A 23,760-nucleotide genomic window follows, 5' to 3' on the forward strand; every position below is an offset into this window, starting at 1 on the left:
CAATTACAACTCTGCCCTCCTGCATCCATTCAGTGTGATTTGTGTGAGCTTATATTTTATGCCAGGATTGGTCTGTTTAGTCATCGCAAACACATCCATACACTAAGTTGAACTGGTCATTGTATGCAGAGAGAAGTTATATATACTTGGATCGAGTTACAGCCGCCGCCGACGATCGACAATCTAATGCGGGGGTGTTTTATCATCTGTGTAGCCATGTAATTAATTAAATATCCAGCAGCTGACATTTAAAGTATTCTATAAACTGTAAACAAGTTGCCTACAATTTTATTTTGCAGAATAACCATTGTATTGAAGATACAAGACATGCACTCGGATAACATCCATTAACTGTGATGATGAGAGGTTTACAATCTTCATTTATTTGTCACACTATCAAGGTTAAGGAGTTAGTTCAAATAAGTTTCTCCTTGCCTTAGGGATGAAGAATATTATGTGAGTGTGTGTTTGTTTGTGTCCAGTGTTACGACTGTAAGTGTTGTGTAGTGTGATAATGATGCTGAAGTCGAGAGAGGGTGAAATCTGCTGTTGGTGCATAGCCAATTCCTGTCGATTAACTGTAAAGGGTCTCTTCAAGGCTTAACGCCTCCTTCTGATGGATGAATCACTATCAACAGCGTCATACGCCCTCACTCCACATGAACACTGCAGAGAGGTTTGGAACTGAACTCGGGCTTTTGGGATGCAATCTAGTGATCCTACCCTCTTGAACAACATTTGGATGGTGAAATTCTTTTCCACTCGAAACAGCTAACCACGGTGTCAGACCATAAAGACTTAGACTCCTTAACGATTTTGGACCATTAGATGGGCACATTTAGGTTACTACTTTAGTAGAAACACTGATCCTTTAGCTTTAAAATGAGTATCATACATGTATCTTGAACTTCCGCAACCTGTTTTCAGTCATTTGACCGGGTCAGGAGTGGAATGATTGAAGCCCCCGCCTGGCAGGGAGGATAGGAATTGTGTTGGCTAATGAAGCCTGTTGCACTCCTCTGGGACAATGATTAATGACTGACAGATGAAATGATACTGGAGTGTGTTGCTGGAATGAAAAATGACAGGGAAAACTGGTGTACCTGGAGAAAAACCTGCCCTGCCTTCACTTTGTCCAGCACAAATCTCACACGGAGTGACCGGGATTTGAACCACGGAACCCAGCAGTGAGAGGCTGGCACGCTGCTGCCTGAGCCACGGGAGCTCCATACATGTATCTTATGATTTATATTTTATTTATAGTTTTAGAAATGTCAAAGTAAGTCTGTACATTTAAGAAAAACAACATCAGCATTTGAAAGAATATCCTACATCAGGTTATTTTAATGAAAAATAAATGTTTATTCTCCCCATTTAACTGGTGAATAGGAAACTAAAGGATAATCTAACATTTCTTTGTGATGACTTTTCAAATTACTAATATGTATTTGAATAATTCACACTCAAATTCTTGAGAGTTTTAATTTATTGGTGTCTGTTTCGGGAAGTAGATGGTCTTGAGGTACTTATAATATACTTTTAGTAACAATTTTGTTTACACAACTAACTTGGAATGCATGTATCACATAATTTGAAGTGTGCTTCGAAGTACAAATGCCAAGACGCAGTCTTTGTATTCCAACTTTGTGAATGTACAATACTACCATGTTATGAAAAACTAACTGAGAATGAATTGTGTGCTTCCACATCAGCATATTTCAAACATCAGTTAATTATGCTTAGAATGCCTGATTTGGTAAATCAATTATGCTCAGGAAAACAGGAACAGAGATGATTCCAGTGTCAAGTACTGTATAATGTATAGGAGCATAAAGACATGTTTAAAAAAACAACAACACATGATTCATTAAACTAATTTTCAATAATGGACAAATTATATTGGAATTATTAAACTAATCAGTCTTGTAAAACAATTGGCAATCTTCTCATGAAAATTGATATATATATATATTTCTTTATTACAGAATAAGACACTATCTAGTTAAACAAATGTATTATAGTAGAGCCCCACTGATTCGAGGTTCCATGAAAATTGAGCCGGTCTTGCAAAATACGGTAAAGCTTTATTAATAAGATTCTCAGAAGTATGTTTCTCATTTACAACATATATATATATATCATTTAAAAAACCCTGCCCTCACACCAGTGCTATGGATTGACAGGTATCTTTTAACTGATTTAGAGGAGTCTGTACGTCATTACTTTGATCGTCCTTTCACTAATTGAGGTCACATGTTTGTAAGATTCTTGACTTCCTGTCAGAAAAATAACCCTCACCCAGTGACAGCTGCCACTCAGATATTTCATTTATTAATGTTTCCAAAAGTGTATGGGCATGCGCAAGTCCTTTCAAATGTTTTAAAATGACAAGGAACACTACCCATTTTGATGAAACTAGAGTTAATGAAAATTATTTTTAAATGATGATCAAAATGATGTTGGTATGATGAACAATGGACCAAACCCCATGGTGCAACAGTCCCAAATCGAAATGACCTAACCAGTGACCACTCAGACCAAAGGTCTGCAGATTACAAGGCGGCATGTGGTTGACACAACCAATCCTCTCGGCCATTATTCTCGGCTTTCTAGAGTGGGCTTGCAATGTCACCATAGATAGCTGCTCAATTGCAATCTTTTAGGCTGAAAGGACTTTGTTTGAACCAGATAAAAATCCCTGACTTGGCCTCTGGGTAAGAGGCAGGCAAGCTACACCTATACAGTGGGGCCAGCATGATTAACAATGATATCTATACTATCTCGTAATATTCAACTCTTAAGTTGAGTAAAAAAAATTTGGTTTCCTAATGTTACTCAAATCACGGAACATATTTAAATTAACTAGTACCATAAAGTAAACACTAATCTCCTTAAAAAAGCCTATTGTTTCTAATGGGTCATTAATTACTGGTATAACTGTCATCTGTATTGTGATCAACACATCGAAGTTCCACAATATTTCTATATTCTAGAAGGTAAAGGTATTTAAAATATATGATTACCATATTAACTATGCTCATCGATGCTTACAAGACAACTAAAACCACTGACACATCTGAAGTTCAAAACTAAATGTCACGAGTGTGAAGATTCTCATTTCTTAAACAGCAGTTAGTACCAAATATCTTTATTTCTCTCACTTTTATGTTAATTATCAATATTGCCAACGTTATGCAGCTTCATCAGTTAATTAAAACACTTTTTGATATTCCCTTGGTATTTACTAGTTTAAAATAAAGTTCTACATTCTCACTATTGAACAGCCCACCTCCGTAGTGTAACAGTTAGTAGTATTATTAGCTGCCGTCCTCGGGGGCCCGGGTTCGATTCCCGGTACTGCCAGACGTTTAAGAATGGCAAGAGGGCTGGTATGTGGTTGAAATGGTACATGCAGCTCACCTCCATTGGGGGTGTTCCTGAAAAGAGCTGCACCACCTCGGGAAGAGGAAACTTTTTTAAATATATTTTTTTACTGTTGAACAAGAATGACTGCCAACAAAATGGGTATCAGTGTTCATCATTTTGAAAGTATTTTTCAGTGGTGCCACGAGTTTCATAAAACTTGGAGAGTTGGATAATGTCCGTTGTGAGATGACACAACAGGAAGTAACACAGAAAGCTATTTAGATAATGATGTACAGTGGGTCTGAACGAGTTAACACAATGCTCGTGCACGTTTAAAACTCAGCTGTTTCCCCTTGTTTAGATGAAAGACAGGTAGGTATTTAGAGTACTGCATGATCCCTGTTATACCCAGACCTTATGAACTAGATGGAATGTCACAACGTTGGACTCTCTGAAGTTTCAGTAAAATGCAATAAATGCAACACATAAGGTGTAGGACTGAATGCAGTGTATTTTTTTCCAAATAAGTTGCTACTCAGAGTGACTTAGTTTATTGATGAGTATGGAGAAACATCCGAGTTTCAAACTTCATAAGAGTGAATTTGCACAGACACATGGTAATCGCACTGCAGTCCGAAAATTTAATACGACAGTGTTTAACCTATGAAAATATCAACAAATCAAGAAAAGCGTTTCATGGTCAAAAAGTGGAAAGTTTCCTGACTTCAAAAATGAGCTGCTTCAGCACGACAGGTTTACCTGATGGTGGATATGGTATTTCACACAAAATACTACATTTTAAAATGTGTAAGATGGTGACAGAGCAGATGTGTGCCGTACAGAACTGATGGGCTGTGAAAGTGCGAGGTTTTATTATTTTTAAAATGTTAGTTTTAATCCAGTTCAATTTCTTTTACCCTGCAGATATCTCACATCCCACAATTTTAATATTCAGCAAAGGAAGTTGAGATAAAACAAAAGTAAATATGGTATAATCATCTTCATCATCATCATCATCATCATGAACTCCTTCCAGTGAGCTGGGTAGGATGTTTAAAAACGATGTGCCTCTATTTATTACGGTCCTGCATAATTTAAGTCTTGAATAAGTAGTCATGCTTTGATTTTTCTTTTTTTGAAGTGTATGAATTATGCATATAAGTATGGCAGTTAGTTCCCTGTTCAAGGGAAGAATTTCATTATATTTTTCATATCAACAACAAAAACTACATGAGATTTCCTGCAACAGGGATTACTAAGTTGATACTTTTTAATTAATTGGTGACAGAGCCACAAAAGAGTAAACGTTCATCTAAACATTTTAGATAGTAACAATGGTAAAAAGCACAATACAAATGGGGGATGAGTTTGTCAAGAGTACACAAGTATCCAGGAAGACAGTGACTCCCTTTTGAAGAAGATAACCTTCAGAAGTTTACATACATATCCAGCACCCGAGCAACTAGAGTCAGTGTTTGATGATGATCTAGCAATTCAATTAAGGTCTTTCCGACTTGGTGACTGTCACTAGAATTTCATGACAGAAAAGCATCAACAATGAAAATTTGTAATTCCCTTCATAAAATTATTAGTCCTCAACTGTCAGCCTTAATTTAACTGGTTTTTTCCTTCCTTCTCCCATGTATTTACTTCCCTGTCCTAAATTTATTCCAATTAAATCATAATATTAATTGTTTTCAACATGTCCCTACAAACACTTGCCAACATACTGTAAATACACAAAACTATATAGCATGAATAGTGAAAACAGATAATATTACAGTCTTATAATCACTGGTTTTATGGAAAATCTCTCAAACATGAATATGATCATACCGGATTATCTAGCAATTTGACTATCATAAAAAATTACAATATTTAATAATATATGAAAACTATATGCATCTACAATATTTAAATATAAACAAATGAAAACATTACTTTTGACAATGAAATACTGAGTCAGTCTATTTCATTCTGGCTACACCACTGTTCTCGTAATGCATAGTTTAATATATTTACATTTTTCAGTAATACATTATGGCATAGACTCTTATTAATATGTACACATGCAACTGTTTTTCTTAATCTTAAATAAAGGCTAAGCTGAAGTACTTAGTAACATAAATTTCATCTTTCATCTTTTGTAACTAGACAACATTTGTTACGTTTTTTGAGGAAACATAACAAGTAAAGAGGCTTTCTCCAGCCACGTGAACTAGAGGTACGGCTAATGGCAAATATAAAAAATCACAGATGTAAAATGAACAGTATTTATGAATCTTTACACAAATCTTCTTTTTACACACATATAACTGTACTTTAATATATACAGCATGGATTTTCATGTTGGTAAAAATAGATTTCTTGATATTTAAGGACTGAAGAAAAAAATATCAAAACTTGCCATTTCTTACACTTTACATTATATCACCAAGAAATATCAAATAATTCTTCCAACAACTGAAAATACAATTTGAGAGTTATCAACAAATCTTAAATTGCATATAATGCAACTTAACTATTTGTTTGTTTAAATATTATATTGACATATACAACAAACCTGCATGGAGGTTTCTATATTATGAAGCAGTTATTTTAGTCTTATTTTTAATTGGCTTGCATCAGCTATGCCTCGTATTTTGGTTGAATTCTTCACTGAGAACTTCAAAGTCCAATTCTGGTCCAGAACCATCAAGACTAACATCCATTGCAGAATCTGCCAATCCAGTCAATTGAAATGTTCCTGAATTGACCAGTGATTGTTCCACAGATGTCACAGAATCTGCAGCAGGTTGGGAAAACTGAGTGGTGCTACTTACATCCACTGGACCTTCTCCCATGGCAGCTAGTGCTATTTCAGGATCAAATGTGCCTGTGTTATCGGCCGACACAGTCTCTGTGTTTGGTGGGAGGGAAGACTCAAAATTAATGTGCGAATGTTCTGAGGGCGTTGAATCAACAACTCCATCCCCTTCTCCCATTGCTGCAAGAGCTATCTCAGGGTCAAATGAAGACACAGGATCCACTGGAGGTACAGAAGACGAAGTTTCGTGGTCCGTTATGTCAGGAAGAGTAGTGCTGAAGGTATTGGAAATGGCAGATGAATACTGAGCACTGGTTGTTTTACTCTCTACTGCCTGTTCACGGTTTTCCATAACAGCTAGAGCCATGTCGGCATCAAAAGTGTTCTGATTTTCACCTGTAACACTACCTGACTCTGAAAGGGAAGGGAACTGATTATGAACTTCAGGTCTATCAGGAGATGCGATGGCTGAAATATCTATTGTGCTGTTAAATGAGGAAGTAACATCTGCCTCTAACTGTTGCATGGAAGTTTCGTAAGGACTACATACATTTTTGACAGAAGTCTGATCTCCCTCACCCATCGCTGCAAGAGCCATCTCGGGAGTGAAAGCTGACGTTCCAACACTTCCTCTAACACTCTCAATGACAGGTAAGGTAGATGGGAAACTGTCGTGCGGAGATGATGCACTGGATACTGGCTGTTCGCCTTCTCCCATGGCTGCAAGGGCAATCTCAGGATCAAAGGCGGAAGCAGCACTGTCCATACAAGTGGAGAATTGTGTTGGCTCTCTTGTGCTGTCCTGATCACCTTCACCCATGGCAGCTAATGCAATCTCAGGATCGAATGAGGGAACACTGTTGTTGGACGCACCTTCTTGTTGGAGAGAAGTGTCGAACCTTTCAAGGCTTTCGATAAGCTCAGAGCCAGAATGATCACTACCTTTGGCTATATCAGCCACAGTTTCACAGCTGTTACTGAAGCCAGTCAAGTTCTTCAGACGTTCATTAACTAAATCATCTACAGTTTGTAAATCCTGCTGAACCTGTTTGTCGCCCGCAGTTTCTGCAAGCTCATCAACACACATGTCACTTGCATTATTCAGAAGAAATTCATGGTGATCTTCCTCTTCATCCTGTTCCACACACCTATTATCACCATCATCACTATGAACACTAACACTTACTTTACTGCTTTCCTCTGAATCTTCTTTGGCATCCGGTGACGACCTGCAGCTCTCGACAGACGTGGCAGATCCTACTTCCATTTTAACGTTGGCTGTTGCGTTGAGAGCCAAAGCTGACAGCACCTCCGGACAGGAAACTTTGTTACTGCTTTCAGTGGGTTCTTCCCGAGGAGGTTCTTCTATTCTACTGCGCTTTGTTATCGGTTCATTGAAGTCTTTGTTTGAATTATATTGTCGATACCGCAGCTTGCGATCGTCCACCCAGTATCGACCACACGCTACACCCAGGGTACTGCACAGCATTTCGTCTTGCAGCTACAAGAACAGAAATCATAAAAAGGAGATTGTACAGATTTTAAAGATGAGCTCTTTTGTACAAAAAACCAACCCAAATAAATTATCAAAATATTAACTGTACCTTTAAAAGACAAACTAATACTTAAATAAACATGGTAAAAGTGAACAATAACATATACAGCAACAACCACATTGCATCAGCAACCACAAGTGATGCCACCTGCAGTCAGTTTCGAAGTTCAGAGATTCAACTGGTCATAAGATAGAAGAGACCATACACAGTCCTTTCACTGATTCAATTTGTCATCTACTGGGTAGAATATCAGCTGCCTGTGCGTGTGGTGGGTTCAGTCTAGTTGCAATGTCAGTCGGAGCTAAACAGGTGTTGGAACCACATGTGGACATTAGTGTGCTAAGAGAACTATGACTAATAATGGGCGTAACTATTCTACCCACAATGAGTATTTATTTATGATTTGCATATACCTACAGAATTGGCTCCTGCTGTCAGATTATTTGAAGAAAAATCTCCTGATAATCAAGCTCCATTATTTAAAGTTAAAAACTTCATAATTGTTCCGTATTGAACTGAGAATCACAATGTTAAAAAGAGAGTTAAGAGGTTCCACCTATTCAATACACTGATATACAGTTGCACAAACTTATGTAACAACATGTTTAATTCAGGACCAGTTTGGGCACATATCTGGTGCCATCATCAGCTGATTGACTCTATGAGTCTCACCTTGAAGCAGCTTGCCTACTCTCAAGCGCTCAATGGGACATATTTCAAACTCAAGCTGACAACAGATTGTTCAATATACTATCTTAAAAAAAAGTACCCTAGAAAGAAAGCTCAACACACTCAAAAACATTTCAGCGTTAAGTAGAAATGTTATAAAAGTAACCAAAGAACCGAGCAATCCTGACAACATAATAAGACAATTCCATCCACCTGTAGTCAACTTATCAAAAACAACCCTAGATGATGATGATAATTTGATCCCTTCAAATGGCCCTAAACATAACTGTCAAGTAAAGTTAATACATTTTTAAATTTAGTTACAAAATCTGAAATAGCTATCAGAAAAATGCCTCTAGAATTACAAGACGAAATAAAATTAGATGTAAAGAGAAAGTTAAATAAGAATCACACCTCTATTACAAATACAAAACCTAATAAGAGACACACTTTCACTGAAAGAGAACTTATTTTCAAGCTTAAAAAGAAAATTGAAGATAATAATCTCATCATTACAAAAGGTGACAAAGTTGAATACATTGAGAAAACCAAAAACTTTTTCTGCAATAATTCTTTTTCTATAATTAAGAAAGACCCAACTCAACAGATTCAATGTCTTCTTAAACAAACATTAAAGAACACCTCTCTCCTATTTACTGATCATAAGAAGACAAAAGTTATTGAACATGAATCCGGGTCTGCCAACTGCAAAAGCTTTCCCTAAGATCCACAAGGCTGATGTCCCCATTCGCCCGATCATTAATTACAGACCAAGCCCATTATACAAATTAGCCCAATTCATTCAGAAATTTCTAAAGAATAATTTTAAGTTTTTATCGAATAAACCTATTAAAAGCACTATAGAGCTAACTGAGAAATTGAACAACTTTGAAATTCAACCACACCATTCTTTACATTCTTTCGATATTGTCAGCATGTACCCTAGCAATACCAAAAAATTATTTCCCATTATTGAAAGAAACTTTAATACATATAGTCACCTAAGTAAATTTGAGATTTTTGATTTTATGGCTGTCTTAAAATTGGTAGTCAATAACAATTTGTTTCACATTCGACAATATAATATACCAACAAGATGGCTTGGCAATGGGATCACCGGCCTCGGGGTTCTTGGCAGAGATATACTTAGATTTTTTGGAACACATTTTAATCGATAACAACGATAATTTCAAGAATATACTATTTTGGGCAAGATACGTGTATTATTATTATTATCGTATGGCATTTACAAGCATAATGTGTAAAAATATACAATTAACATACAAATTAAAATATAGAGGTAATTAAACTAGAATGTCCAGCTTCGACAACCAGTCCACTGCACTTGGTGTCAATTCATGCAGAGTCCGTAAACCGTCCTTAAATGCTGCCAGTGGACAGCTCTCAACAACATGAAGCAATGTCTCCTTCTCAGCACCACACTCACATGCAGCACTTTCACAATATCCCCACTTTTTCATCATATATCAGCACCTGCCGTGGCCTGTTCTGAAACGGTTGAGTTTTGACCACTCATGTCAAGGAAGATCGAAACCTGGCAGTTTCTTCGTTGGGTCTTTAATCAGAAAGGCGTTGGTGGGTGGATATTGTTCCCATCGCTGTCTCCATTCTGCTGTTACACTGAATTTTTCATAGGAGTGTAGATCAGTCCAAAGTGGATTCCTGGATTTTAACCTCATCACAGGTGGATCTCGTAAGGCATTGAACAACAGTGAGTTCCTGTGTGTAAGGGTCTTCTTGAGCAACTGTACTTTCGCTGCTTTTCTCCTCAGATCTGGAGGAGCAATGTTTGCTAAAACAGGCAGCCACTGAGTAGGAGTGGACCTCACTGTACCAGTAACAACTCTCATGGTTTCATTGAGCTGTACGTCAATTTGCTTGAATGTACACTGTTTTCCCACACAGGAGCACAGTACTCACCAGCCGAGTATGCTAGAGAAAGTGAAGCAGTGCGAAGTGTGTTTGCATCTGCACCCCAGTTGCTGCCCGCTAGTTTATGCAGTAGATTTACTCTTGTACTCAGCTTCTTTGACAGATTCGAGCAACGCTGTTTGAACGACAAGGATCGATCCAGTGTGACACCCAGATATTTTGGGAAGAAGTTGTGGGAGACTTCTGTTCCGTTAAAAAACACATGTAGCTTCCGATTAGCTTCCACGTTATGCAAGTGGAATGCTGTTACTTCCGTTTTACTAGGATTTGGTTGGAGTCTCCATTTGTGAAAATAGTCACACATTGTAGCTAGGTCCTCTGTAAGTACATCCTAACAGTGTGCCAAATCTGTACTCTGAGTAATTAAAGCTAGATCGTCTGCAAACTGTATCTTCTTTGAAGTTGTTCTTGGCAGGTCATGGATGTAAAGATTAAATAGAATGGGAGATAAAAATGACCCTTGGGGTAAACCATTATTTAGAGATCTCCACCTGCTTCTTTTACCGTTCAAAAATACAGCAAGTCGACGGTTGGATAACATGTTGTTTAGTAAGCATGCTAGCTTCTGACAAGGGATGACTTGAACAAACTTGAGCAACAGTCCCTCTCTCCAGACCGTGTCTTAGGCTGATGTAAGGTCAACAAAAGCTGCAGCAGTCTTCAGTCTTTTCTGGAATCCTGCTTCAATCTCTTGTCAGTGTTAACACCTGATCACAACAACTACGATTCTTTCTGAAACCCCCTTGCTCAACTGGGATGACTCTTTCTATTGCTTCCTGGATATCACAACAACTATGATTCTTTCCGAAACCCCCTTGCTCAACTGAAATGACTCTTTCTATTGCTTCCTGGATACGATTAAGTATCATTCTTTCGAGCATTTTGTAGATCAACAAGAATAATTAAAGAACCACCTAATCGATACTTTATTTTTTGCGTTGGGCAAAATTAAATAAACATTATCACTCACAGAACATGTTTCGACCACTTAGTGGTCATCATCAGCTGCATAAGGAAACTTAGATGAAAAATATTGGACAATAAGCACAAAAAATAAAGTATCGATTAGGTGGTTCTTTAATTATTCTTGTTGATTATACTCATCGATACGGTCATGAAGTGGACTACTTGCATTTTGTAGATTACGCTAAGGAGTGAAATTGGTCGATAATGTGAAGCATCAGTTCCTTCCTTTCCTGGTTTCAAGACTGCAATTACTTTGGCTTGTTTGAACACCTTAGGTAATTTACCAATTCGTAGAATTTCATTGAAGAAGTTGACTAGCTATTGTTTTGTACCAGGGCCTATGGCCTTCAGAAACTCAGGATAGATTTCATCCAGACCAGCAGCTTTATTTATCTTTATCTTGGATAGAGCCTTGTCCAGGAATACTCTGGATGGGATGTCTACTGTGAGCTTCTCGTTCTTAGTTGCTTCTTAACACTCCTTGCGTGTACCTTGTCCATCTTCACTCTACAGATTTGTGTCAGTCTGGAGGCAATGGTGTTTGGGTTCACTGGCAAACTTCTGCGTTTCACTGTAGGGTCAATACCAAGTTTTTTTTATGAGGTTCCAGGCTTTACGGCTACAGTGTGTGAAGTCCATCTCTGCTGTAGTTCTGAGCCACTTCTCTCTCCTAGATTTATTTAGAGCCCTTAGCAACTCATCAGCTGTTGTTTTATTAGGAGAGTTCTGATATTCAGTGTAGAGCTGATTACATTCTTCTGACCATCTTGGTATATACGTCTTACGATATCCCCAGGGAATGAACTTCCTAGCATTAGCTTTTATGGCGTTGACAAATCTATTGTAATTTTCAGGAACTGGTGGTATCCACTGTACAGTGTTATCAAACCCTTCTGCAAATTTATCCCACTTTGCTAGACGAAAATTCCAACGAGGTTGTGGTACTGAAGATACAAGAGGGCTCTCAGTGCCATAGTAAATAATAACTGGTCTGTGTTGACTGTGAGGATTGTGGACGAGTTGTAGGGAGTTTGCTCCAATCCAATTCGTAACCCCATGCTGGGCTGTGACTATTGAAATCTCTGACATACAAAATAGGGTGATCAAAAACTTTTAATGAACAGCTGGACCAACTGACTCCTGGTGGTTTATAGATATTCACAACAGTAATGCCTGAGATTTCCACTGCCAGGACAGAGATATCTGTTGAGTTGTCTTCATAAACAACTTTAAAATCAGTTAACTGGGACCTGATGTAAGTTGCGACCCCATAACGTTCATCATTGATTGCCCCAGCGAGATTGTAACCATCTATTTTTCCTCTTCTGTAGAGATCTTCACTGTCACTGGTATGTGTTTCCTGTAGTGCTATAAAATCCACGTTGTTCTCCAGCATAAGGCGAGACAGATACTGACTCTTTGGTGGTGATATGGATTCGATATTTAAGTGACAAATGCGGAGCTTGTTACCAAGTCTGATCGACATGTGCTCTGGTTGGTCCTGAAAAGGACTGTTAGTAGACATAGTACTTGCTATCATCTGCTTGTTGCTGTGTAACAGCGCCTTCGTGGAAGAATCTAGCACTCTTCGGGGAGGCTCTTTCCGTGTTCCCCAGATACGTGGATGACACATTGGTAATTCTAGACGATAGGGTTGTCCATCCACTCTAAATAATCTCAACAAGATTGATCCCCATATTAAATTCACCCTTGAAACTGAATCAAACAAATCAATCAATTTTCTAGATATAGCAATAAGCAGACTACCTTATTCTTTATCTTATTATGATTTATAAGAAACCCACACAAACAGCTACTACCATAAGACAAGATTCCTCACACCCACCAGCACATAAGTGTGCCTCTTACAACAGTATGGTTAATCACGCTTTCAAAATACCTTTATCCAAAGATAATTTAAATAAAGAACTTAATATCATCTGCTCAATCGCTAAATTTACTGGTTACAGCAGATTTTTTATTGAACGAATAATCAATAAATTTAAACACCGATCAAATACAGCTCTATTAAATGACAATCCTAAACCAGCAGCTTATTCTACCTTCACCGTCAATAAAGACGTCTACAGCATTGCCAATATGTTCAAAAAACATAATTCCAAAATTTCCTTTCGAACTAACAATAGAAACATGGGAGTGATATATAACTCCAATTCATTAAACAGAACTAACATCTTTTCAAGATCAGGCGTATACCGTTTTAAATGCAATACCTGTAATTCTTCTTACATAGGAAAACAGGATGCAATTTCAAAATTAGATACTCAGAACCCGTTAACGCGATAAAATACAATATATTTTCAGCAATAGGGCAACACATGCTAGATGTAAAACATAATTTCACTACATTAGACCAAGATATTGAAATCATCAGTATCCTAAGCAAAGGCCCTCTCCTGATATCATTGAAAATTGTTTAATACACCTCGATCAATTTTTAAATCCTAACCAAAACCTTAATGACTTGTCTGAGAAACGGAACTTCCTTTTTGACTTTCTTATCTTAGTTTTCAAAAGCTTCAAGTTGACAAGTAGGCGGCCGATCTTTCATGTCATACACAACACCTTCTCGCGCTACTTGCCCCTACCACAACGCCCCCCCCATGATCCACCTTAGACAACTCCCCTTACTTCCTTATTCCCCCCTCTCTCTCCTACCTCTGCTCAATTTATGTTTTATTTCCTCTTATACTTCACGGCCAGCTAAACAACGTGAGCCTCATAGTATTACTTATCTTACCATTTTTCCCCCTGTTTTTATTTCTAACTTAATTTCCTTTTTCTATGGATCTCAAAAATCCACATTCAAACTGATAAGTTTATATCCTACAATATAGTCTACGGGCTTTTGTATATATTGCTATCCACCTTTAGAAGTACAAAAAAAAAAAAAAAGCCTGTTATTCCTTGTCTAGCAACAAGTGTAAATAAGCTGCATCCTTCAAGATCGTTTTAACCTCAAGATCTAATATACTGACTTCAACGCTCGCAGCAAAAGTGCTCAAGACCGTCACATTGCTTACGAACTCCACAAAAACTTATCTTCATGAAAAAGTATTACATTTTACTTGTATCCTTCAGTTCTTTTAACACTCACAGCAAGAGAGTAAAAACCTATATGAACTTCAATTAATTTCTTTGTGAAAGTGCTATGTTTTACAGTTATCCTTAAATGTTTTTTTGTGTGTGTTGATAACTGTATACATCTTGCCCTGTTTTTTTCAATCGGCTGATGATGGCACCAAATATGTACTGAAACCGGTCCTGAATTAGACATGTTGTAACATAAGTTTGTGCAACTGTATATCAGTGTATTGAATAGGTGGAACCTCTTAACTCTATTTTTAACATTGTGAATCAAGCTCCAGGTCATACTGCAATTCGTAAATCAGTTAAATTTTGCGAACCCGGGAGTGTCCGAGATAAGAAGCATAATTGATGACACACAGTACTCACAGTATTTCTCAATGACATTGGGCATCATCTAAATAATTCTCCTGAACAATCTCTCTGGGGTTTCTTTCAGCAATTGGAAATTCCCTACAGCTCTGTACGAATAGTCATGAAGTTACTCAAGTGAAATTACATTTTATTAGTCAGAAGTTGCGTGAAATTAATGTAGTTGCCTTTATCTTTGAGTCTTTGTTATCGGAGAAACAGAAGAGGAGGTGAAGGCAACACTCGACGCGTGGAAGGCCAAGTTTTGAGAGTTCAACCTCAAGATCAGTAACACTAAGATGGTGGTGATGGCAATAAACAGAGAAGGATAACCAGTAAGTATCAAACGAACAGACAACTGGTTCAAGTATGTGGACATTTCCATCCATCTTGGCAGTATGCTCACCAGAGACAACTTAGCTCCAAGAGAGATAACAAAAAGAGTTTCCCTCTTCTATCAATAAGAGAAGATCCTTCTTTGGGATGTTAAGATTACAGAGAAAACAAAACTAGCAATGTTCAACCACTATTTTACACCCGTCCTGACTCAAAACAGGCACCCTCACGAAGACAGACTCATCAAATCTGCAGGCAACAGAGATGAGTTACCAAAGTCCACTACTCCAAAGATAAGGATGGACAAGTTAAGAAAAGAGGAGGTAAGGCAAGAAGCTAAGATAAAGACATCTCTAGTAGACAGATTGAGCACGTCCAAATTACAGTGGTTCGGACACATGATGAGGGTGGAGCCTACGAGAACAGCCCGAGTGCACTCAGAAAGAAAGGTAGACAGAAAATGCCAGGTTGGAAGATCTAAAAGGTGCTAGATTAATGTACTCAAGAGTGATGCTCAGCCAGCGGAAGAGCAGTGAATGATGTTGTGAAGAACAGGACATGGAATAGATTTTAGTTTTAATATTTTCTTATGCCTTCTATATTTTGCCATGAAGAGAAAATGAAAACCATAAAGACTGATAAACAAAAGAAAAATGAGCTTGGAAGTCTGTTTTCGTATACACTAGACCGAACACAATGGATACAATGCAGCACCAGGTTTATTACTGTCATTAAAACTACATTCTTGTCTACTCCTTGGCTGAATGGTCAGCGTTGAGGCCTTTGGTTCAAAGGGTCCCAGATTCAATTCCCGGCTGGGTCGGGGATTTTAATCACATCTGATTAATTCTTCTGGCTCAGTGACTGGGCGTTTGTTCCAACACTATCCTCTTCAAATTTAGACAACACAACACACAACACTACCAACCACCACAGAAACACGCAATAGTGATCACATCTTTCCACATAGGGTTGGCGTCAGGAAGGGCATCTGGCCGTAAAACAGGGCCAAATCCACATGTGCAGCACAGTTTGCACCCGCGACCCTACACGTATGGGAAAAGCGGTGGAAGAAGAAGATTAAAGCTACCTTTCTTATCAAATTCAACTTACAACAAGCATAGTTCAAACGCAGGAAAACAGAATGTTCACTGCAGTACTGCGACAATAAAGGCCAAGAGTTCGGTGGTGGGTCAGGGAGGGGGCTGACAAGGCTATAATGCCAATGCAGTGCTGATGATCTATGCAGGCCAGCAGCAAGCTAAACAAACTGTTGAAACTTGTGATAAGGAAGTTCCTTAGAAGAACCTGGAAGGTGATTAGCAATGAAGAAGGAAGTAGAAACACTGAGAATCTTCTGCAGATCTATATAAAAAATACAGCTGCCAGAGTATGGAGACAGTTTCGAATCTTGAGCCAGCTGCGAGTGAATGCAAGGAGTTGCAAGAGAGTCAGACAGCCATGCAAGTTCAGCAAGGCTTGTTAGTTGTGGGGCGAATGGCTCTGGAAAAACACTGCGCTGTGAAGCCATATTGGAAAGCAGGAGTTCATGCACCTAAGGGCTGCGTGTTTGGTTACGCCCAGGAGTAAAAACTGTATTCAGAATAAATTTATCACCACCGATCTTGTGCCGCTCCAACTTTTTTGCACTTTTCAGGTATTTTATTTTGTTTTACTGACAGCGTGGTCACATTCAAGTGGCTATTGAATTCATTTGCTAACTCATTCCACACCTTTTCTTTCCTGAAGGAGGCTCAGTCATAGTCAACCAACACTCACCAACAAATAGCCTCTCAGCGACACATCAGATAACTTCCACTTCATACAACACAACTTCCACCAACACGCTAGAATCCAGCGCACACCGGCACGAACATGGCGTGCCATTACGGTTCCTCTTCGCAGACAGAATGAGAAGATGCCTCATCCCAGCTACAACGCTCTGACTCTGTAGTTATACATTCTAATCTCTCCACTGCAGTTCATAGAATAAGCAACTCCTTTCTTTTCACCAGACCAGCAACAAAATCAGTAACTTCGTCCCGAGGTCCTTCATACTTTCATTTACGTAATAATATCATTTTAAGTCTCACTGACATCTCACACCGATGTTTTCACATAACATTCCAAGCTACAAGGAGTTAACTAAAGTAAAAGCGAAAGATTCAACCCGCAACATATTCCCAATAATACAATTACCTACAAATAACTGCCATCATTGTTGCCATTCAAATGCACTCTTTACCCAGTGACACTCAATGAGTCTCCGTCCACGCTGACCAAGTTCACCGTACCGAACCCGGGACTTCAACCAGATAACTTTCAGTTCGATGCCTATAGAACCTCATTTGGCTATGGAATATTTTCCCTGCCCCCTGTGATTATAAAATAAGATTAAACCACTCTGCATATTTCTGATATATCAATGCTGCAATCGTCTTCCAACGATTAAAACAATGGGACGCACTTGGTGCTAGACATTGTTATATCCTTGCTCACCAAGTGGCTCTGTTGTAAATATGTATATAAATTGTAAATTCTCAACTGTTCAATTTGATAATGTAAATTTACAGTATAGTTTCCAACCATTGACAGTAATTTTTGTTACAAACATTGACGCCGATCACTATACCCTTTCTCCCCTGACTGTTATAATGTAAATAATTTGTAAAAACGTAATAATTTCCTATGAGTGCGTCAATTATTCTTTGGAGCACCACTGCTAGCTCTGCTAAAATTACCCAGTAATTTTACGCATTAGTGCCGACTACTTAGTCTATAAACTTATATTGTCAACTGTCACCATTGTACAAGTGTTTCTCGTACTTAATTTTCCCATAGTAATGTATATTAATGTGTGCATGTTAAATACTAATCAGGTACCTGATTTTTGCCTTGAAGAGTGATTTGACTGATGATGCCCTCAATGAAGGGTGAAACATGTCTCAAGTGGAATTAATAATAAATTCCTAAATGTAAAAATTTATAAGTATGGAATAGGTGACAAAATAAACCATTTAGCATCCTACATTCAGTATCTTCAATACAGATTAACAATGATTTTTATCACTTGTAAGTACCCGATGAGTCGGAAAATATCAATTCACTACACTGGCGGCGGGCGGCGGAAAAATCTCTCTGAATTGGAGACAAATTTTTCCTCCAAGCCAGGGGAGAAACCTCCTCTTCACTGCTAATTTGGAATAATTTTAATGTAAAATTTAATAACAGTGAAGAGGAAGAAGCTCTTTTTAAGAAACGGCTCTTTTCAGGGTTGAATTTTGATATATTTAGTGGACTGTGGTGCTATAATTTGGAATATGCCCAAGTTGTAATTCTAGACCAGGTCATACTACTACTACTACTACTACTACTACTACTACTACTAAGTGAGCCTCTGCCTTAAGTGTGTACACTGCTCATTCAAAACAGCGCATCAGAGTAGGGATTGAACAGCTGGAATACTATGATGAACCAGTGTTACATACCAGCAGTATGGTATCAGAAAATGTATGAACCAGAGGAACGACATGCTAAAGAAGAAAGTTTTCTAGCTCCCCTATTATTTCCCGCCAATATTCAGTCAGGCTGTTATACTCGGTAGACAGCAGTAATTCCATCTATCGGAGTTGACGGCAGCATAAGAGACAAAGAACATCACAACAAACAATGGTCAATGTAATGTTCTTGTTGATCAATGTTATGCACTTTCAGTATTGTATGCCTTCACATTTAGTTTTCTTTTGACTCTTAAATACCACTCTTATCATAGTTGGTACAGTAAAAGTGAATAAAACATAAATGATCAGAAATTGTATTCTCTATAACTTTTGTTATGTAGTATTTTTCGATAGGACCAACATTAACATATGTATTTAAAAATTAAATTTTAGGCGCCTTCTCCTAAACTACAACTTCATCTAGGGTGAATAAAATTGTTCAGAACTTAGACTGTAGTTTCTTATTCCCCGACTCTATATACCGATTTTCATTAAATTCTGTTTTTCCAATTTCTCGTGGCTCGGCGTTGATAAGGACTTAGCAACAAAAATACAAATTCTTGAATATCTGTTTATCAAAGCTGGTACAGTAACAATGCATGACATAAATGATCGGACATTTAATTCTATATAACTTTAGTTATGTAGTATTTACCAATAGGACCACTATTAATATAAGTATTTAAGAATTATATTTTAGGCCTTTCCCTAAACTACCATTTCACTCAGCGTGTGTAAAATTATTTATAGCCTAGATTGTAGTGGCCCATCCGCCGACTTCACATACCGATTTTCATTCAATTCTCTTCAGCCGTTTTCTCGTGATGCGTGTACGTACATACATACAGACAGACAGAAATTAAGGAGAAGTAGAAAGTGCATTTCCTTGTCACTATGGATATGACCGATACAGAAATACCATTCTTTTCAAATTCTGAGCAATGCACAGACAAAAGTCTTATTTTATATAGATTTGATGTATCTTTTAAATGTAAATTTAAGTTGTAAATAATTTTTAAATATCAGAATTCCTTGAATAATTTATGCAACCAAAATTTTCGGCTGTATTCTTCGTCAAAAAAGTGCATTAATTGCGTGAGAAAATATGGTAGTTTCTGTACCCATCTCTCTTCTACTGTTTAGGACACTGGAATCTTCCATAACGATCTGAATGATCCTGTTGCATAATATCTCAGTGCCATCAGCAATAGCTGCATTGGAGACATAGGTGAATTTTATCCTGTAGGGTGTCCTAACATCTCTTCTATCTCTTCGAGTAGGCTACTTTCATCACGGCAGGTTTAGATAAACTATATTGCTCCAAAAACTGCATTTCTGTTAGTTCAAGTACCGTATAATCCCGAATACCACCCGACCGAATAAGACCCGCACCCTAAATTTGAGACGGCAAATTAGTGAACAAATTTAAAAAATCAAATAACTTACATACCTATTTAATTTTCTTCAAATATAAATTCAAACAGTTTACAATTAATAAAATCATCACAAAAATCACAAATAAAATTGGTCCAATACTCAGATCATTCACAATTCACCGTCGTAATCTGAAGTTTCACCATAGGAACTTTCGTCGCTGGCATCTTTCCACCAATAGTGATCCTCACTACCGTACACTGAATTTGAAATTCCATATTTCTTACAGCTTTTGGACACCAGATCGTTGGGAATGCGCGCTGATCCGGTCTTGATCCAGCTGCATATTAGTCCCACTTCAGGCCTCTTCACTCGTCCGGTTGGTGTTAACGCGTGATCACCATCAGACATCCATTCGGTGTACAACTGTTTCATTGCAGTTTTGAAAGGCCGGTTCACGCACACATCCAACGGCTGTAGAATAGAAGTGAGACCTCCGGGAATTTTAATAAGATCGGGTTTTCCTTTTCTCATCATATCTTTTACAGTGTCAGTTGTATGTCCTCGGTAACTGTCCAACACAAGCATGTTTCGTTTTTGTAACAAAGCTCCCAGGCGACGTTGCCAAACGCACTTCACCCAGTCCTCAACTAACGCACTGTCCATCGAGCTCGACTCGTGTTCTAACAATAACACTGGATGGCAAGTTTCCTTTCGGAACTTTTTTCCTTTTCAGAACCACATATGGAGGGAGTTTGGTTCCAGCCGCTAATACGCACAACATTACCGTGCATCAGATTGGCAACAAGGTATTACTAAGGGATGAAACTTTAAGGCGAGGATGGTCAAAGAACTTTGAAAAACCGTACCGAGGACCTTACGAAATAGAAAGAATTGATGGTGTCAACTGCTTGTTGAAAATTAACAAGAAAGGGAAATTAATTAAAGTACACAACAACCGGTTGAAACTTTTTGTGTAAAGGGTTGAAGTATGGATTAGAGTGTTGAGAATTGGCTCCAATTTAGGCCGTGGTAGGTTACACTTCTCCCTACCCCAATGGTGTTTTGGAAATAGCGATGACTGCTGGTAAGATTAATTTGAAATATCCTGCCAAGTCACGTGCTAAATTTCATGAGAAGGTTTTAGAGATTCAAACCTGGTTAACCAAGGGGCAAAGAAATAATTGGTGGAACGGAGCACATTGCGTGTTATCGTGAAACCCTTCAAAAAGGTTGTGGTTAGTGAGAGCCCAACCTAGATGTCAATCTCACATACAGGGAAACTAACCGAGAGTCCGATCCCGTAGAGTAACAATAGAAGTAAACAGGGAGATATAATGATGTAACATGTGCGTATGACAAGGTGAACAGACATCCACTTTAATTAAAAGTGGGGAAATAATAATAATAATAATAATAATAATAATAATAATAATAATAACAGAGAGTAGGTCTACTGAGTGAGAAAATACAATATTGGGAGAAGCGAATGAATGACTGAATCGACCATTCAACCCTAACATAGCGGCACTTAGTAGATGACAGGAAGCACTCAGCATGGGTCGCTGTTAGTAAACACGGCAAGCCTCACCGCTACAGCTGATAAGAGAATGAGTCGAACTTCGAACATACTTGACCGCAGTAATTGCATAAACAGGAGTGGAATGACATAACGACTCAACAGGGGTACACAAACTAGGACAGCTGTATGGAATATGGTGGTGGCTACACTTAGCAAAACCACCTGCGGGATACGAACCCCTACATGGGAATCGTTCAATAGGGTAATACCACGTGCATATCACATGACATGGTGAACATAGCCTGCATTAGAAGTGAGATACTATGAGTTACTGTGCACGTGCATATCACATGACATGGTGAACATAGCCTGCATTAGAAGTGAGATACTACGAGTTACTGTGACAGTGTTTAAAACATTTGTAAATTGCAAATTTTGCATAAAACTTTTCTTTACAGGTCACCCGTAAGGAAACAAGAAGGCGTAAACTACACTCAAGATGTATTGGATAATTTATGTAGTAATAGTCATAGTACATTTTTCGGGAAAAGTAATTGGGGAAAGAATAGATGAGGGAAACGTACAGTTATCCACTACCGAATGGAGATTGGTCACTTATGTTAACTTAAGTAAATTAGCAGAGGCACACACAGTAATTAGAAAGAACATACAAAAGACACAGGTATTATGTCATTAGTTACAAAGTGAATTAAATTTTACCTGCCAACATGAAGTGCAGATGGAAGTTGATCATTTACAGAGGGTACAAGAATTATGGGACACTTTAAAACAATTTACTAAAAATACTGTAAAACGAGAAAAGAGAGGATTATTTCATTTTATTGGCACATTATTGAAAAAGTTATTTGGAACGTTAGACAATGAGGATGCTGAGATGTATCAGAAAAAAATCTCAGAATTAGAGAAGGAACAACTTTCAACACTTAAACTTGCGAAGGAACAATTGTCACACGATCTACACTACAGTCAATGAATAATACTTTGTATGAGTCAGCTGGGATGTCATCTTGAGAGAAGAGTGGTACATGGACAGACAGAAGTGGAGAGTGCTCGTAAACCACACCCGGGCAACTGGAGTGGAAAACTGATGATGATGATGATGATGATGATAATGTAACGGCTAATGAATTAAAATTAAATAAAAATCTAGAGCAGATAAAAGGGTTTTTGAGAAATGAAACAAGTCAGTTGAAATGTGAGTTCACTCAGATATTGTGATTGCCATTAACCGGCATTTGATAGAAACAGATCTCATTTCGCAAGTATATGATCAGTATAAGGTAATATCATCCAGGATAATGTATGCACAATTAGGAATAATTCATATGCAAATTTTAAGCCCTTCTGAGATTTTGAAAGATAGGAAAACCCAAGAACAGTTTCCACAAGGGATGACCCTCCCATTAGAGTTGGATATGGCTTGAGATTATTTAATTTACAAGATTGCAACTGTAAATGCATTCATCAATAAGAACATGCTTGTGTATGTGGTAATTATGCCTATGAGTGACAAGAAAAACTTTCAGTTATATAAAATACTTCCTACCCCTACGTTAATTAAAGACGGTGATAATAATGTAAACATTGTGAAACAATCTGTTCATATTATAGTAGAAAAAGACTTTATTATTATTAATATTGATTCTGAACAGCAGTTATATGCATATTTAACTAAAGAACAAGTGAAAGACTGTAAACAGGTAGATGAAAGTCACAGAGTGTGTACATCTAATTATGTGTTAAAATTGGTTCATGGAGAAAAAGATTGTGTGCTAATGTTGTTAAGAGGGACACCAATAATACCAAGAGAGTGTAATTAAAACATAATTAAAGTCAATCAGCTTGTATGGTTACCTGTAAGTGACAAATATTTATATTTGGCTCCAGAACTTACAAGGATAACCATAGTTTGTGATGAAACACATAATGTAAACTTAGTAAATGTAAGTATTATTACGATGTATCAACCTTGCACCATTTACGGACAGAATAGTAAAATGCGGTCCACAGGTAGTGTTAACACCAGTTATGAAAAGGATATAATTCCAGATGTTTTGTTAGAATATGATTGCTGTGAATATCTTAATAGTGATATAAAATTGCAAGATATACCTGAATTAAAAGAGGTACCATTGCACAGTCTGCTCACACATATTGATGATGTAAATCACGCAGGTATCAAAATAGAGGATGTGGAAAATTTAGTATTGGAAAAGGAATTATATACAAAAC

At 37.7% G+C, this 23,760-nt stretch overlaps 1 protein-coding gene across 1 annotated transcript in view; it reads right to left on the minus strand.

Annotated features, from left to right (window-relative positions):
• Positions 1-3,443: 3,443 nt before the first annotated feature.
• Positions 3,444-23,760, minus strand: part of LOC136883500 (platelet binding protein GspB) — a 133,377-nt gene continuing 113,060 nt past the window's right edge. The window contains exon 8 of the mRNA XM_067155849.2: positions 3,444-7,673. Coding sequence (XP_067011950.2) covers positions 5,991-7,673 — 1,683 coding nt within the window. The 3' untranslated portion in view covers positions 3,444-5,990. The remainder of the gene's footprint in view (positions 7,674-23,760) is intronic.

The sequence above is a fragment of the Anabrus simplex genome, chromosome 11 (genome assembly GCF_040414725.1).
Source record: "Anabrus simplex isolate iqAnaSimp1 chromosome 11, ASM4041472v1, whole genome shotgun sequence".
Taxonomy (NCBI): domain Eukaryota; kingdom Metazoa; phylum Arthropoda; class Insecta; order Orthoptera; family Tettigoniidae; genus Anabrus; species Anabrus simplex.